Source organism: Choloepus didactylus, chromosome 10 (assembly GCF_015220235.1).
Source record: "Choloepus didactylus isolate mChoDid1 chromosome 10, mChoDid1.pri, whole genome shotgun sequence".
Lineage (NCBI taxonomy): Eukaryota > Metazoa > Chordata > Mammalia > Pilosa > Megalonychidae > Choloepus > Choloepus didactylus.
Window position 1 is genome coordinate 100,584,943 of NC_051316.1, and position 16,424 is coordinate 100,601,366.

General features: G+C 43.8%; 1 protein-coding gene across 2 annotated transcripts in view; it reads right to left on the reverse strand.

Moving 5' to 3' along the window:
- Positions 1 to 16,408, reverse strand: part of MORN5 (MORN repeat containing 5) — a 35,564-nt gene extending 19,156 nt beyond the window's left edge. Inside the window, exons 1-4 of one of the 2 annotated variants that reach the window (XM_037798374.1) lie at positions 16,322 to 16,408; positions 9,560 to 9,707; positions 8,223 to 8,334; positions 4,265 to 4,396 (exon numbers count right to left, since the gene is read on the reverse strand). In XM_037798374.1, the coding sequence (XP_037654302.1) occupies positions 4,265 to 4,396; positions 8,223 to 8,334; positions 9,560 to 9,707; positions 16,322 to 16,368 (439 nt within the window). In that variant the 5' untranslated portion in view covers positions 16,369 to 16,408. Of the gene's footprint in view, positions 1 to 4,264; positions 4,397 to 8,222; positions 8,335 to 9,559; positions 9,708 to 16,321 lie in introns of those variants that run through there. The other variant, XM_037798375.1, reaches the window with a different exon arrangement.
- Positions 16,409 to 16,424: the final 16 nt, after the last annotated feature.

A 16,424-nucleotide genomic window follows, 5' to 3' on the forward strand; every position in this document is an offset into this window, starting at 1 on the left:
ATCCTGCCCTCCAAAACCCCCCACTGCCTTCACATGGAAAGACACCCATTTCCTTCCCCTAAGCCCTCACCCTGCCCACCTGTTGGGCTTCCTCTCTTCCTCCTCTTTCCCTCATACACCATTACCTCATGTTCCCAAAACACTCAAAGCACCTTAGATATGCACTGTTCTCTCCACTCCAATCCATTGCACATGCTGTTCCCTCTTCCTTTAGATTCTTCTCAGCCCACTACATTTGTATGCTCCTCCTTAGGTTTCAGATTAGATCTTGCTTTTTCCAGGAGACATTCCCTCTCCCTCTGACACCCAGAGTTAGATATTCCTACAAGGTTCTCTTGATGTAACTCTGTGTTGTGACGACCCATTTTACTATTTTTTCTGCTCCTTGAGAGAAGATTCTGTGACACTGCTATCATCTCCATGCCTAACACAGAGCCAGACCCATATCAAGTACTCAATAAATATTTGTGGCCCAAACCATCTTCAGTGTCCATCCTTCTCCAAACTTCTTACAAATGGCTTTACTTTTCCATGACATATTTTTAAATTGATCATCAAGCATGGCTTCTGCCTACCAGATTTTGGAAACCACAGTTTCTGGTTCCCTAGGCTCACCATGCTTGTCACGCTTTTTCTTTGCCCATGCTGTTCCTTCTGCCTGGAATGCCCTTCCCCATCATTCCATTTCATCAAGTTCTTTAAGACCCACTATTTCTGTGACCTTTTTCTTGACAGATAGCCTCCATCCCAGCCAGATGATCAATCCCCTCTCCTCAATGCCCCCCCATCCTCCAGGGCTTCCCTCCACCAGAGCCCACATCACATGATATTGTAACTGTATGTTTATGTGTCTGTCTCCCCTCCTAGACTATGAGAATCTCCAGGGCCCAGGATGTCATCTCTGTGAGGTAGGACTGGAATACAGCTCAAACCCAAAAAGCTGAAAATGAATCTGTTGTATTTTACCACAACTGAAGAAAGAATGCACTAACTCAGAATTTCCCCAAAATATGTTCCATGGAATCTGAGTTCCATGAAACACTTCCCTACTGTCCCATCTCCCAACTAATTTCATGGTCAAAGAAGTTTTGGAAATGATACAACTACTTCTCCCTGGTAGAGATGCCATGTACACATTCATCCCTTCATTTATTACATATATATATATATATATATATATATATATATATTTAACATTTCTAGTTAATGAGCACGTACTGTGTGCCTTAGCCTGTACTAGGTGCTGGGGCTCCAGCAGTGTGCCATTCATTAACCAGAATTTTTGCCTCCTTCCCTGCAACTTTGAACTTTTATGATTCAAGAGTCTTAGCTCTCAAGGAGAAATGGTCCCACCTAGTGCTACAATGATGGTTCCCTTGAACTGGAAGTTTAAGTAACCACACCCCTTTTTGGGCTCCTTATGCCACTGAAATAACAGGCAAAGAAACGGAATACTGTACTAACTGGAGTGGTTGATCCTGATTTCCAAGGGAAATTGGGTTCCTGCTACAAAGTGGGGGTAAGGCATCTCAGTGGAACCCTGGGGATTCTTTAGGGCACCTCTTAGTTACTACCGTTGCCAATAGTAAAAGTTAATGAAAACCTACAGCAACACAAAAGGTAGGAACAATAAGGATTCAAGAATGACAGTTTAGGTCATCCTACCAGGTAAAGAACATTACCAACTGAAGTGCAGGCTGAGAGCAAAGGGAACATGGAATGGATAATGGAAGAAAGAATTCATAAATATTAACCACAGACTCATGACCAGTTAAAGAAAGAGGATTGTAGTGGTGATTCAGTTTTTCTTTCTTGCTTGTATAGGTATGTATATCTATATCTGCATCATCTATCTATTTATCTATCTACACAGATTTGTTTATATTACCTAATTCTTTTCTCTTCTTTCCTTTTTTCATTTGGCAGAAGGAGTAATGACAGTGGTTTGTAGGTTACAGAATATTGTTATAGAATAACTTCACTCAAAGATGGATATAATGTTTACTGGGGCTTCACTCTCCCCTCTTTGGGGAGAAGGTGAGAGTATCTTTGTATTAATATGAAGGAAAGTTGCAACTCATCAGACAAAGCATAAGTTTGTTATCTTTGTTATATGGAAGTTTCAATATATGCTGAAGAGCGTGTATGTGTGCTGAGTAACTAAAGGGGTGGACTGTGCCAATGATAAAGCCATGGAATCTCAGCTCCAAACCTATCTGTCTGTCTCTGTTTTGTGTTGCTGGAACTGAGACTATTTGACTTACATTTCTACTTTGCCAGCTGGCTCACAGGGAGATGCTGTAAGGCAGAAGAGGGAGAGTGGACATATTCCTTTCCATTTTGCTTGCTGTTCATGTCAATGTACTCTCAGCAATGGCATTTCACTTCCAGTATTTTTTTCCACGTGTTTAGAATAAGCTTTATTGTGCCCTCTTTTCGGAGACTCCTCTAGGAAGTTTTCCCTCCTCAGAGGTCTGGGTCCCAACTCTGCGGGGCTCCTCCTCTGAGCTCCTAAGGAAGCAGCACTGGATGAGCAGCGCCCTCTTCTCCGAGGTCTGGATTGCAGCTCCTTTGGGGTCTCTTTACAGACCTTCTAGGTTCTAATAACCCAATTTCTTGGTTTCATTCTTCAGTTCTTGAGGTGGCAGCCACTTCCTGTAGTTACTTTCTGTTACTGTCAATAGCCTCCTTTGCATTTTTAGTTCTCTATACCCATTTAACCAATTTCCTGGTATTAAATTTTCTCTGCTGAAATACCTATGTGATTTATGCTGTTCTGACTAGATCCTGAGTGATTCAAGCCGAGACAAGACAGACAGGGTCCCTGCTCATATGGATCTTATAGTCTAGTGGAAGAGACAGTTATTAAGCAAATAATTACACAAATAAGTATTTGATTACAGTTGAAATAAGTGTCATGAAGAGAAAGTCCAAGAGATATTAGCATAGTAAAGGCTCTGAGAAGCTCTACCATAAATATACCTGTTTAGCATTGCTTAACTCAACATTTCCTTGCTTATTTGACAAAGAAACTCACAGTGAGTCTCTTAACATTCAGCAGAATTAGTGTTAATGGAAAAGAGGAAGTTTGCAAAGAGATTTAAGCCCAGAGAACTGGAATGTGAACAATTGCCATGTTCTAGTAGTACGCAGTGGGTTAGGGGCATCTCAACTCTAGGTCCCTGTCCCAAGTTCAGCTGAGCAATTCCCTTTGCTCCAATTCCAGCCTCACAAGGCAACCTTCTGATCATCATTGCCTTATCAAGTAAATTTTTCTATAGGGAGGGAATGTGCTTATCAGCCAGGACAGGCATTCTGGTCTACCTGGCAGTTTTTTCCTCATTATTGAGCAGGATTTCTTAACTTGATCTTTAGAGGAACTATCAAGCTCTTAAAACAATATGCAAAATTCTGCATGGGCATTTTTCTGGAAGAGGGGCCATAGATTTTATTTTAGATTTCTCCAACTGTGACTCCAGAAATGAGGAAAGTTAGGAATCAGTGGGTTAAAAGAAAATGTTCATGTTCTTATTTGTACATTGACCTCCTGTGAGCTTGGTCGCTAAATCAGTCTGATCAGTCTTTGGTTCACTCACCAAACTGAAGTTGAGTCCTCCAGGGTACTTTCCTTTGCTGTTTCCTTTGGATAGAAAACTCTCTTCCCACGTATTGTGGTCAACTCCCATTTATTCTTTAGGTCTCAGCTTGGATGTCATTTCCTCCTTGAAACCTTCTCTGACTTTCCAATTCTGGATTAGATACCCCTCTTTTGTGTTCCCATAGCATCATTCCCATCTCTCTGGGACCCCTACCTTTTAACTCCCACCTTTCTCCTTTGATGGTACTTATTCCATGATGTAATCAACTGTTCACAGTAAGCTCCATGAGGAAGGAAGTTTGTTCCTGCTTTGCTCTGTCTTATCCCCAGCACCAAGTATAGTGTCTAGCACACAGTAGGTGTGCATTAAATAATTGTTGAAGGAATGCATGCAAAAATAAATATTCTAATTTGTTCTCTTTGTGCTACATTTATGTGTTGTCATAGACCACTAGTGCCCTTGGTCTCACTTTGTGATTATGCACAGACTTGCCAGCTATGAAAAGTCCAAGTAGTGAAACATTCAGATAATCAATTTTTGTCCTTCACCAGCAGAACTCTCTTTCTCACCAAACACACAAATGTGTCTGTGCATACATAGCACAAGCCTATGTGTGCATGAAGAGAAGATAAAACCTGTGCTGCAGGGTGTCAGAATAGACATACCTGCATTTCTCAGGTAGCGATATCTGTAGTCCTTGATTACCCTCGTGACTGGGTTATAGAACCCATCTCCACAATCATAACAGCCAGCAGGGATTTTTCTGGGTGGGTCCATATTGGTGAGTTGAGAGATGCCTTGAAAGGACATAATGGACAATTAATTCACCATGAAGGCCAAATCTAGATCTGATCCCCCCCATAAAGCCTATTTTGGGGAGGCTGCTCATATGAATCTCTGGCCCCTCTGTTGGAATAAAGTCTCGCTATTCAGGGCATGGAACGAAAGCAGCAGGAACAGTGCCCCACAGAGCTTTCTGAAAATGGCCCTGTGAGCAGGGTGGGAACTAGATTCCCTGTCTTCTTCCTTTGACCCCATCCTCTATTTCTAGGAACATAATGACAAAGTGCGCAAGTTCTGGAGTCAGACAGACCCTGAGAGTGAGTCAGAATGGGCCAGGTGGACAGGAGGGCAGGCACAGGACAGGAATGGCATTCAAGGCCTAGATAAAGGCCAGAGGCAAGAACCATTATATTTCACTCAAGAAACCTTGTGAAGCAGGATACATGTGAGGGAGAGTGGTAGGAAAGAAACTAGACAGGTGGGCAAGGACCAGGTAATGGAGAACCTTGAATGTCACCAAACTTATAGGAGTAGCTGCCCTTTATTGAGTGCTGATTAGGTGCCAGGCATTGTGCTAAGTGCTTGACTCCTTCTATTGCATTTAATCCTCACAGAAACCTGTGTCCCCATTTATACATAAGAAAACCGAAGCTCAGAGAGGTAAATTAACTCGCTCAAGGTCATCCAGCTAGGAAGCAGCAGAGCCAGAATTCAAGCCTAACAGTCCAGCTTTGTAACCTCTAGGTTAAGCTGCCAACATGAGAGGAGGAGAGGGTCTGGAAGTGGCCCCTAGGATCATAGGCATTTAAACCCCAGGAGTAAAAGAGAAGTTAGTGCACCTTTTAGGTTATGCCACCCTGTGTGCTATGTATCTTGGAATGCTATGGCCCGAGTAAGGGGTAGGGGGTTGGAATAAATAGTCTAAAGTTCCTTCTAATTTGTAGTTCATATAATTTCTGTTGTATCAGGATTGAGAGCTAGATGCCCACTGAGCACAGCAGCATGTTCCCAGCTCAGTGTCCTGCACCCAGCAGGTGCTCTTATGTTGCCTAACAATGTTAAATAGGTATATAGCTGGCTTATGATTACTGAGCACTTATTCTGCACCAAGCGCTTACAGACATCCTTTCACTGAAGCCTCATGCCAATGCCCATCTCACAGAGGCTCAGGGAGATGAAGAGGCACTCTTAACCATCACCCTGCCTTCCAGGCAGGAGGACAGAACTGTGTTATTGGTGCCTGCCTACCGAGGCTGCTGGGAGGCTGAAGAGTTGGCTGTTGGAGAGGTCTGCAAAGTGCCAAGGGACTCGGGAAGGAAGAGGTTACTCAGGATAAAGCTGCCCTCCTGGGGGCCACTGGAGGAGAAAGGGAAGGGCCAGGAGGGTACTGGGGAGGTTGCTGACTGCCTTCAAGACTTGGAAGAGTCCCCGCTTTGGCAAAAACTGTCTCGCTGTGAGAGCTAAGGGCCTGAGGCCCAGGTATCCGCTCTCAGGTATCACCTGGGGTGAAGAACCCGTGACAAAGTCCAGGCCCCATCATCACTAACCCAGGAGGGATGAGTCACAAAGTCCTCGAATGGCCTCTAGACTGGGAGCTCTTTGAAGGCAGAGACACTGTCCTCTCACCTCTGGACTCCCTGGGGCCTACGAATCATCTGACACAGAGTAGATGCCCAGGAGATGTTTGTTAACGTGATTGCCTTAACTCCCCTCAGCACATCCCACCCTCACCCCCAGTGACGTCAATGTTAGTAACCCTGTTTGACAATAACTCTTTATTGAGCCCTTACTACGTGACAGATGATGCGCTAGGCATTAGGGATACACTGGTGAGTCAGTCTCTGCCTTCACGGAGCTCCCGGTCTGCCCGGGAAGACCACAAGGAGATCTCACCTGGTATGGGAGTGAGGGGAAGGGGTCCCAGAAAAAGGGGCATTAAGAGACCTAAAGGATGAGAAGAAGTTATTCAGGTTAAGTGAGACGGTCAGAGCATTCCAGGTAGAGGGAATGGCAGGAAAGAGAACAGTCTCTCAGGAACAGAGAGAAGGCAAGCGTGGCAAGAGAGGATAGAGAAAATCAGAAAAGAGCAGGTAGGAGGGGATGAAGGCAGGGAGGAGGCACTGAAGGGTTGGCAGGGGATGGTAATCAGACTTGTATTTTTAAAAGAAGACAAGGCCTACATGATTGGGAATGGACCGGAAAGGGTCAAGGGTGATCTCAGGAGATCAGATAATCCAGGGGAGAGATGATGGAGGTCCAGAATAGGGCAGTGGCAGAGAGGATGAAGAGAACACTTCCCCAGCACATGGAGGTGCTAAGTAGATATTTGTTGAATGAACAGATAAGTGAATATATTTATGAATCCATAGGACCAGGTGATTGCACATGGGAGTATTAGGTTTATTTAGGTAGATGGGGGTGACATTTAGCAAGGTAGCTACCACTGAGGGAGAAGTGGGTTGGTGGTGAAGATTATAATTCAGCACAGACAATTTGGGGACAACCAAATACAGGTGTTGGGGAGTCCGGATGCAGGAATCTAAGGCTCAAGGATTCTGATGTCAGTTTGGAAGCTGATGGTAATTGAAGGCTTAAAGTGCAACTTGTTTGGGATAAGGTACAGAATGATAACAGAAGAGGGCCTAAGCTGGAGAGACTTAGGAAACTCCAACATTAACAAATTAGGTGGCAGAGGAGCAGGAACTGGAAAAGAGGACAGGGGATAGGAGGAAAGTGGGAGACTGGAGTGTCAGGAGAGCAAAGGGAGAGAAAGAGGCTCACCTGGTCAACTAACTTATTCAAGGTCGCATAGCCAGGAAGTGGAGGAGCTGGGATTTGAAGCAGGGCTGCCTGATTCTGGTGCCTGTGTGCTTTCTGGAGGTTTCTGCCCTAATGGAGGATGACTTGCCTGGGATCATCCAGATATTAAAAGGGAATGCCAGGACTCAAGCCCAGACTTTCTGGCTCCATGCTCTGTCAGCTACACCACATTACTTCTCTAACTCAAGCTGAGATTTTTTTTTTTTTTACAGTTTACAAAGTAATTTTCCCACCTGTCATTTTAGGTATATTGTCTCTGCTGTCTCAAAAACCAAGTTGTTCTTCAGATTCAAATGACCTCGCATGAATTTCGGAAACACAGATGAGTGCCCTTAGGCTGCCCACTCTCTGAATCCAGATTCAGGCCCAAATGGAACCCTCTGTGATGGAGAATGGCTTTGTGGGGAGGTAGCATGAGACAGGGCCCCAGAGAAGAAGAGCTGGGCCCATTGTGAGCTCTGTCACTGGGAAACATGTCTGGACTCTGGGGCCTCAGTTTTCTCCTCTATGACATGGGACTAAGGCCAACCTGGCAGGGTCATCTGGAGGCTCAGCTGAGCAGGGTTTATAGAGACCCTCATCAAGCACTTGACACACAGAGCACAGGGCCCTTCAGGGCTGGTCTTTCTCCTCTTCACTTTCTTTTTAAAAATATTTATACAATTTTAGGGTTATAGTTGGCACTACAAATAATAGCTGGTATGTACTGTGTACTTACCCTGTGTGCAAGACACTTTACACAAATTATCTTAATTATAATAATGTTGTGAGGTACATGGTACTATCATCCCTGTTTTGTAGATGAGAAAACTGAGGCACAGGGAGGTGAAAGCTCTTGTCCACAGTCCCCCAGCACATAAAGTGGAGCTGAGGTTTGAGTACTGGCCTTTCTGGCTCCAGACCCTGTGTTGTGCTAAACAGCTCATTTCCTCTTTTCCTTTGGATCCCTTTACTTATTTGTAACTGCCTATGGTTTCCCTCTCAGTTTTGGATATGAGGGAAGGGGAAGAACCTGGGTACCTGCAGGCTTCAAGCCATAGCAGATCTCGGTATAAAACCTCCGATCGTAGCTGTCGCAGTAATGCCAGTTCTCACCCTCGTACTGCAGCCCGTCAGCAAAGGTGTATGTACCCTGGAAGACAGGGAGCACACATGTGTGTCTGAGGAAGTCCAAGAAGGAAGGATATCAAGGGAAGAGGTGGCTTTCTCATTGCAGCAGGAAAGAAGTGGTAAATATCGTAATTATAATGGTTGTGACAATTAGAGGGAACGGATAACAAGTGCCGAACTCCATGCCTGGCACTCAAAACGTGGTAACTCATTGTGGGACCTACTCTCTCTAGGTCTCGGTTTCCACCCTTGTAAAATGAAGATGATGATCATGGCATATTTCATAGGGTTGATTGAGAATTCAAGAGATAGCATGTGTAAAGCATTTAGCACAGTGCCTGGCACATAATAAGCACTCAATAAATGTTGAGTTCTCATTAATCTTTTATCATTATCATAGCTGGAATGGTCAGAGCCATCAGCCACAGCCCTTTGTCTGAGCCCACTACTTTCTGCTTTTGCTGCCCTGGTGTGAAAGGAAGCCTCAGGAAGGAGAGCTCACATTGGCCTGGGTGTCAGGAAGAGGGTGGAAATTCCAGCAATACTATTAATTCACTGTGTGACCTTGGGTAAGTCACATCCCCTTCCTGGGGCTTAGATTCTCCAAGCTGTAAAACAAGGAATATTTTTAAACCAGTTTTTAGGTCATGAGCCAGCCCTCACACACAGACTTAGTGAAACTGATGATAGTGACAGATCCTTTCCCTCGAGAAAGACATGGTCACATACACACAGTAACTTTTGTAAAAACATTAAGAGGTTTTGCTGACCCCAGATTTCTATTTATGGCCCACAATCCCAGGTTAAGAACCTTGGATGAGATCAGTTACAATGAAAGCAGCACTGGTGGTAATAGCCCTAAGAAGAGCTAACAATTATTGAGTGCCAACCATGTACCAGGTACCGAGCAAAGTATTCATCTAGTTTGTCTCATTTACTCTCACAACCATCCTAGGAGGTGCCTAGTACTCTTGCCCCCAATTTATACATGAGGAAACCAAGTCTCAGAAAGGTGAAGTCATTGGCCTAAGGTTACACAGTAAGTGGCATAACTGGGATTCAAACTCATCATGGCTTCTCCAGGGGCCCTTCTGGGTCAAGGGGAGAGGGCTCCAGGGAGATGAAGAGGGGAGAAGGGGGAATGAGAGGAGGTAGGCTCCAGACAGAGAGGGTTGGGGAGGGGGTGATATGGCAGTGGGGGCTCTTCCTGCTTGAGAATTTCCCCTCTGCAGCCCCCAGATGATCACCTTTACGACCAATCCCTTGTCCCAGATGGCATCGTATCGGCTCCCGCTGGGGAAGTACAGGGTTCCTTGGCCATGAAACATGCCGTCCTTCATGTCCCCAACATATCTTGTTTCAGTAGGGAGGATGTATTCAGCTTTGCCCTCCATCCTGCAAAGACAACGGAAATCAATGAGCCCCATGTGGAAGCTGGAGGATCAGTCCTGGCAGGCGCTGGAGAGTGAGCTGCGAACCTCATCCTCAGAGTCCTCTGACATTATTGCCCCAGAAAAATTCTTTTCAAAAACAAAATTTTTGTTTTGTTTCCCTCAAAAGCTCAACAAACAACAGAGGCTGTTCAGGGTGCAGAGTTTGGTCTGCTTCTTCTCTCCCACACCTAGAAGCTGTCCTGGGATTCATGCTGTGCCCCGCAGCCCTGGGGCTCTCCTAATGGTATGAGAGTGAAGCAGTTTGATTCCCTCTTCTTGGGCTCAGAGAGGGAGGGCATGTGCCAAAAGCCACACAGTAAGCACTGGGAAGCAGAGACGAGGGTCTGTGTTTCTTGGCAGCTGGTTCTGCAGTTCCGTCCCCCATCATCAGCTCACCACTGCCCATTACATCACAAATAGGATATGAGGAAAAGTATGAAATTTAGAGACAAGGAGACATGGGTTTGAATCCTTACTTCCTAGTTGTATCATCTTGGAGACTTTCCCAACTTGTCTGTTTTCCTTCCTCCCTTCCAACAAATATTTACTGAGCACCTATTCTGTGCCAGGTGCTGTGCTGAGAGTGGTCTGCTGGCCACAACACAGATACAACAGTGATTGAGGCATTCCCTGTCTTCAGGGGCTCCCAGTCCAGTGGGAGACACAAGGAATTACATATTGTGTGGTAAGTGCCACAGGGACTCCCCAGCTTGACCAGTTTCTTCAAGTGTGAAATGGCTGAGATTAATGTCCAAGATTAATCCAGATAATGTAAATGGTTTGCCTAGTAAAGGGCCCGACAACTAGGGAGTGCTCAAGAAACATACTTTCCTTCCTTCCTTCCTTCCTTCCTTCCTTCCTTCCTTCCTTCCTTCCATCCATCCTTCCTTCCTTCCTTCCTTCCTCCACTCTCCATTCTTTCCCACTAGCTGGAAGTCCCCTCAACTAACCCTAAATTTCTTTAGCCTTGTGTTTGTACCTGTCTGGGGCACTTAGCACTTTTTGCCTTGCATTGTAATTGTATATCTCATTTCTCCTATTTGCTTGTAAGTTTCTTGAGAGGATGTCCTTGGGAACCCTCAGCTTTCTATGCTGAGTGTAGGTGCTATGTAAACACGTACTGTGTAAGGAATCAAGGAAACAGAAAGGGTAGTGAGCTGACTGAGTGGATGATGGAGGTGCTGCCAGGCCACAGGACCCAAGCCGGAGAGTACATTGTTAAGGCACAGCCTCCGAGCCCTGCAGACCTGGAGTCCAGGTCTGTTCTACCTCTCTGAGCCTGTGTGACCTTGGGCAAGCTCCTTCACCTCTCTGAGCCTGAGGTTCTCATCTGTGATATGGGGGTAATGATAGTATCACACCCCGTAGTTGTTGAGATAATCAAATGAAATAATGCATGCTGACACCAAGTGGAGCACCTGGCATATAGTAAGAGCGCAAAAACTATTTTGCTTTTGTTCTACTGCAAGAGATGGGGGAAGGGAACTCCTCTTCTTTTCTCCTCTGCTTCTTTGCTTTGAGATCATATCTATCATTTCTAAGCACAGTCTTCATCTTAAAGTTTCAAGCTCTTCCCTGAGATTAGACTTCACCCCTTTTCTTATAGAGAACTGGACATCATTGTTCAGACTTCCCACAGATATCTACAACTTGCACAAAATAGAACTCATCCTCTTCTCCCCCACAGCAGTGCCTCCTCAGAGTTCTCTATTTCCATGCATGGTATCAGAATCCTCCAGGTTCAAAGCCTACTATTGAGCTGGACACTGGGCTGAGGCTGAAAGCAATCTCTGGATGGGACTGGGAGTCAATCAGTTACCAGGCCCTAATTATGAAACCCCCAACCTCTTCTACATTTTTGTCTTTTCTGCAGCACCACTGCTTCTGCTTGGGCCCAAGGTCCTGCTACTCTTACCCAGACAACTGCAATGGGCTCTGACCTACCTCCCCGTCCCCAATCTTTACTCCTTCTCTCCCTTCTCTTCCTCTCTCCCTCCTTCATTTTCTCCCACCCTCCTTCCCTATTTTCCAGTTTTCTTTTATTCATTCAAGGCAAAAAAACTTTATTCCAAAATCAAAGCAAGTTAAAAAGAATAAAGAGCTACCTCATAGTGAAAACGTCAATCCATTATGAGGATATGATTACCATATCTCAAATATCATTCATTCACTCATTCTCTTATTAATTTCTTCAGCTAATATTTACTGAGTGCCTACCACACATGTGCACTCTGAGGAGAGATAAAGAAATGAAATAGGTTAGACTTCCTAATGCCAGGCCCTATTGAGGATCTATCAGTGGCTTTTTTGCCTATTCCCTGCCTCTGCCCTACCCCTCCACTCACCATAGAATTGTGCATGGAATTAAAATCTCTCTATGCCAGAGTGCAGAGTACAGATGTCCAGTGACTGCTCCCATGGCTCCACCTTACCCTCTGGCCAAACTGATCTGCCTGGTCTTCCCCATATAAGCCCTTTGGGCCATTGGTCATGCTGTTCCCTGTGCCTGGAAACATTCTTCACCTTGCATTTCCACCCAATCTTCAGGGCCATTTCAAATATTACCTCTTCCTTGAAGTCTCCCAAGACTGCCCCAAATAGATCCATCCTCTGTAGGAGCCCAGGCAGCAGGGCTGTATAGTAGGAAGCACATGGAATCAGATAGACCTGGGTTTTAACCCCTGCTCTGTCAAATGCCAGTGAGGTGACTTTGGGCCAGTTATATAATTACTCTGGACCTCACTTTTCCCACATGTATAATGGGGATAATGGTCTCTGTCTCATAAGGCTGCAGTGAGGAGGAGATCAGGCAAAGTCACGCAGATGTGGTGGTTGCTCTATAAATGTTATTGTCCTCTGTTCCTCCCCCGTGTTTGTAGATCTCCTCTGGCACTTACCTTGCAGTGCTTTGCAGTGAGTTATCTAGAACTAAATTGTGCAACTACTATAGAGATATCAAGACCTTGAGGTCAGAGAGATCCTTTTTACTTTTTATATTCACACATGGCACAGGACAATCACATCCCTTAAATTTTTTAACAACTTTATTGACATAAACTTGACATACAACAAACTACACAGGTTTAAATTGTAGTATTTGATAAGTTTTGACAAATTTATGCACCAAGGAAACCATCACCACAATCAAGGTAATGAATGTATCTATTACCCTCAAAAGTTTCTGCATATCCCTCTGTAATCCTTCTCTTTTGCCCCTTCTTGTAACCTCTATCTCCAAACAACCATTGATCTGCTTTCTGCCATTATAGTTTAGTTTGAATTTTCTAGAATTTTATGTATATGGAACTGTAGAGTTTATACTCTCTTCATCTGGCTTTTTTCACTCAACATAATTCTGAGATTCGTGTTATTGTGTATACCAATAGTTCATTCTTTTTTATTGCCAAGTAGTATATCATCAAATTCATACACCACAAATTGTTTATTCATTCACCTGTTGATAGAAATATAGGTTGTTTCCAGTTTTTGGTTATGACAAATAAAGCTGCCACAAACACTTATGTATGTGTCTTTATATGGATATATATCTTTCTCTGGGGTAAATCCCTAGGAATGGATTGGCTGTTTAACTTTTAAGAAACCTTTTCCAAAAGTGAAATTTTTCCAAAGTGATTGTATCATTTTACATCCCCACAGGCAGTTCAGGAAAGTCTACATGAATTTTTTAAACTAAACATTAAATATCTCTATAGAGAAGCTAGTCTATTCATTTAAAGTCTAAAAGGAAAACACCCCCTCTCAAAATTAAAAAATACAACAACCAAACAAATGATTATATATCTACTGCATACAAATCACATACATCTATGCTACATTGCTTATTCATTGGAACAACCCTGCTAGATGTGCATTATCATCCCCATTTTAGAGATGAAGAAACTAAGGCACAGACAGTTAGTTTAGCACACAACTAGTAAGTGGTAAACTTGAGCCCAGGCCTGTCTCATGCTGAAGGCTTTTTCCTCTACTCTGCTGTCTCTCTCATCACATGCTGAAATCTGAAGGGTCCCAAATTGGACTCTAGTGAAAAAATTCAACATAGAATACATGGCCAAATTATGAAAAGAAGTGTAACAAGCAAAACAACTGCTGACTTCTTGCCAGTTGTGGGGAGTTGGGAAACCCTGTTGAGGTCTGGAGTCTCTAACACAGTTACAGTGGTCCAGAAAAACCCCAAGCAAAGCACAGATTCCTTGAGACAAAGGCACAGAAATAGCTCATGCAATAAATAGACAATGAAAATGCAAGGAAGACCAAAGGTGAAAGACTGTGAGCCTTCTCTCTCTGTCCCTGTCTGTCTGTGTTTCTCTCATAAACACACACACATGCACACATAGCTTATTGAAAATAATTGCAGGTTCTCTAATTCTTGTGACTGAAATATCCTCCATCTCTATCTGCCAAAACCCTACTTATCTTTGTGTAGCAGAACCCTATGAAAAGAAAGAATATGGTTTGGACATGGAACTGGGTTCAAATTCTGGCCCCATCACTTCCTAGCTGTGTATCTGTAATCATGGGCAAGTCATTTCACTTCTCTTAATCTCAGTTTACTTATTTGCAAGATCAGCCTCAACTACCTTGCAGAGTTGTAAGAGGGAGTACTTATCAAACACCTCTGCCAATTACCTGCCTGGTTGGATAAGCGTCTCAAGCTCTTGAAGCCTCAGTTTTCTTATCTTTAAAGTGGAAATAACATCTCCATTTCAGGACTGATGTGAGGATTAAAGATAGCATCTCATATGTACTTTTTTAGTAATCTGTCCACTATCCCTGACCAGTAACTCCTCCTTCCTTTGAACTCAGCTCCGAATTTCACAAACCTGTAAATACAGAGCAATGATTCCACCAAAATCTTGGCCTTCATCTCCAGAGCCCCAAGATCAGAGCCCGTCATAGTCCCACCAACCAGCACTTGTTTGCCAAACCACTTTACCTTGTTGAGCTTCAGTTTTCCCAGGTATAAAATAGAGATTACACCTTCTTCACTAGGTTAGTTGGCCAGGAAAGTGGCCACCTCTGTATTTCCTCTGCTTCTCTCTACCACAGCACTTATTACAATGAATTGCAGTCATCTATTTTATGCCTACTTTCTCCACTATATTTCTCTGAACTTCCTGAGGGCAGGAGTTGTGCCTTTCATATTGTTGTGTCCTGAAGTCAAGTCCAGGGCCAGGTAGTTGGTAGAAAACATTTGTTGAATTGAACAGCTTTTACTATTCGTTTACCACAGTGATTTGTGTATATAATTATCTCTAATAATACCTAGATTGTGAACTTATTGAGGGAAGAGACCATGCATATTGTGTTCAAATTAGCCACAGCAACCCCCCAGGCTTTATTTGTTTTTATAGTATTTATCACTATCTGAAATTACCTTCTCAGCATTTGTTTATTGGCAAATAACTCATCTAGACTATAAACTCCACGAAAGCAAGGATCTTGACTATTTTTTTATCTTCATTTTATTGAGATATATTCACATACCACGCAGTCATACAAAACAAATCATACATTTGATTGTTCACAGTACCATTACATAGTTGTACATTCATCACCTAAATCAATCCCTGACACCTTCATTAGCACACACACAAAAATAACAAGAATAATAATTAGAGTGAAAAAGAGCAATTGAAGTAAAAAAGAACACTGGGTACCTTTGTCTGTTTGTTTGTTTCCTTCCCCTATTTTTCTACTCATCTATCCATAAACTAGACAGAGTGGAGTGTGGCCCTTGTGGCTTTCCCAATCCCATTGTCACCCCTCATAAGCTACATTTTTATACAATTGTCTTCGAGATTCATGGGTTCTGGGTTGTAGTTTGATAGTTTCAGGTATCCACCACCAGCTACCCCAATTCTTTAGAACCTAAAAAGGGTTGTCTAAATTGTGCATAAGAGTGCCCACCAGAGTGACCTCTCGGCTCCTTTTGGAATCTCTCTGCCACTGAAGCTTATTTCATTTCCTTTCACATCCCCCTTTTGGTCAAGAAGATGTTCTCCATCCCACGATGCCAGGTCTACATTCCTCCTGAGTCATATTCCACGTTGCCAGGGAGATTCACTCCCCTGGGTGTCTGATCCCACGTAGGGGGGAGGGCAGTGATTTCACCTTTCAAGTTGGCTTAGCTAGAGAGAGAGGGCCACATCTGAGCAACAAAGAGGCATTCGGGAGGAAGCTCTTAGGCACAATTATAGGGAGGCTTAGCCTCTCCTCTGCAGCAACTGTCTTCCCAAGGGTAAAACCTATGGTAGAGGGTGGATCTTGATTATTTTTTAAATTCTTATCCCCACGTCTAAAACTGGCAGATAAGGTTAGCGCGCACACGCAAGTTGATATGGAATGAACTTAGGCTCTGCCATTTATTACATATGAACAAGTTACTTCACTGGGGAATAAACAATCCTATCTGAAAGTTTGTCTTGAAGGTTAAAAGGGACAAAGTTTGTGACAGTGCTTGGTACAAGGTCCTCTGCAGAGGCAAAAAGACAGTTGTCTTTTCCCAGTTCCGAATGTTCAAGACATATTTAGTGGAGCAAATGAGGACCTTACCTCCCGTCTACATATTCTCCGATATATTTGCTCCCGGTGTACTCCATGGCACCTGCTTCTAGCTTCCAACAGTTGGGACCCCGGAGGGTATCCGGCCTCACTA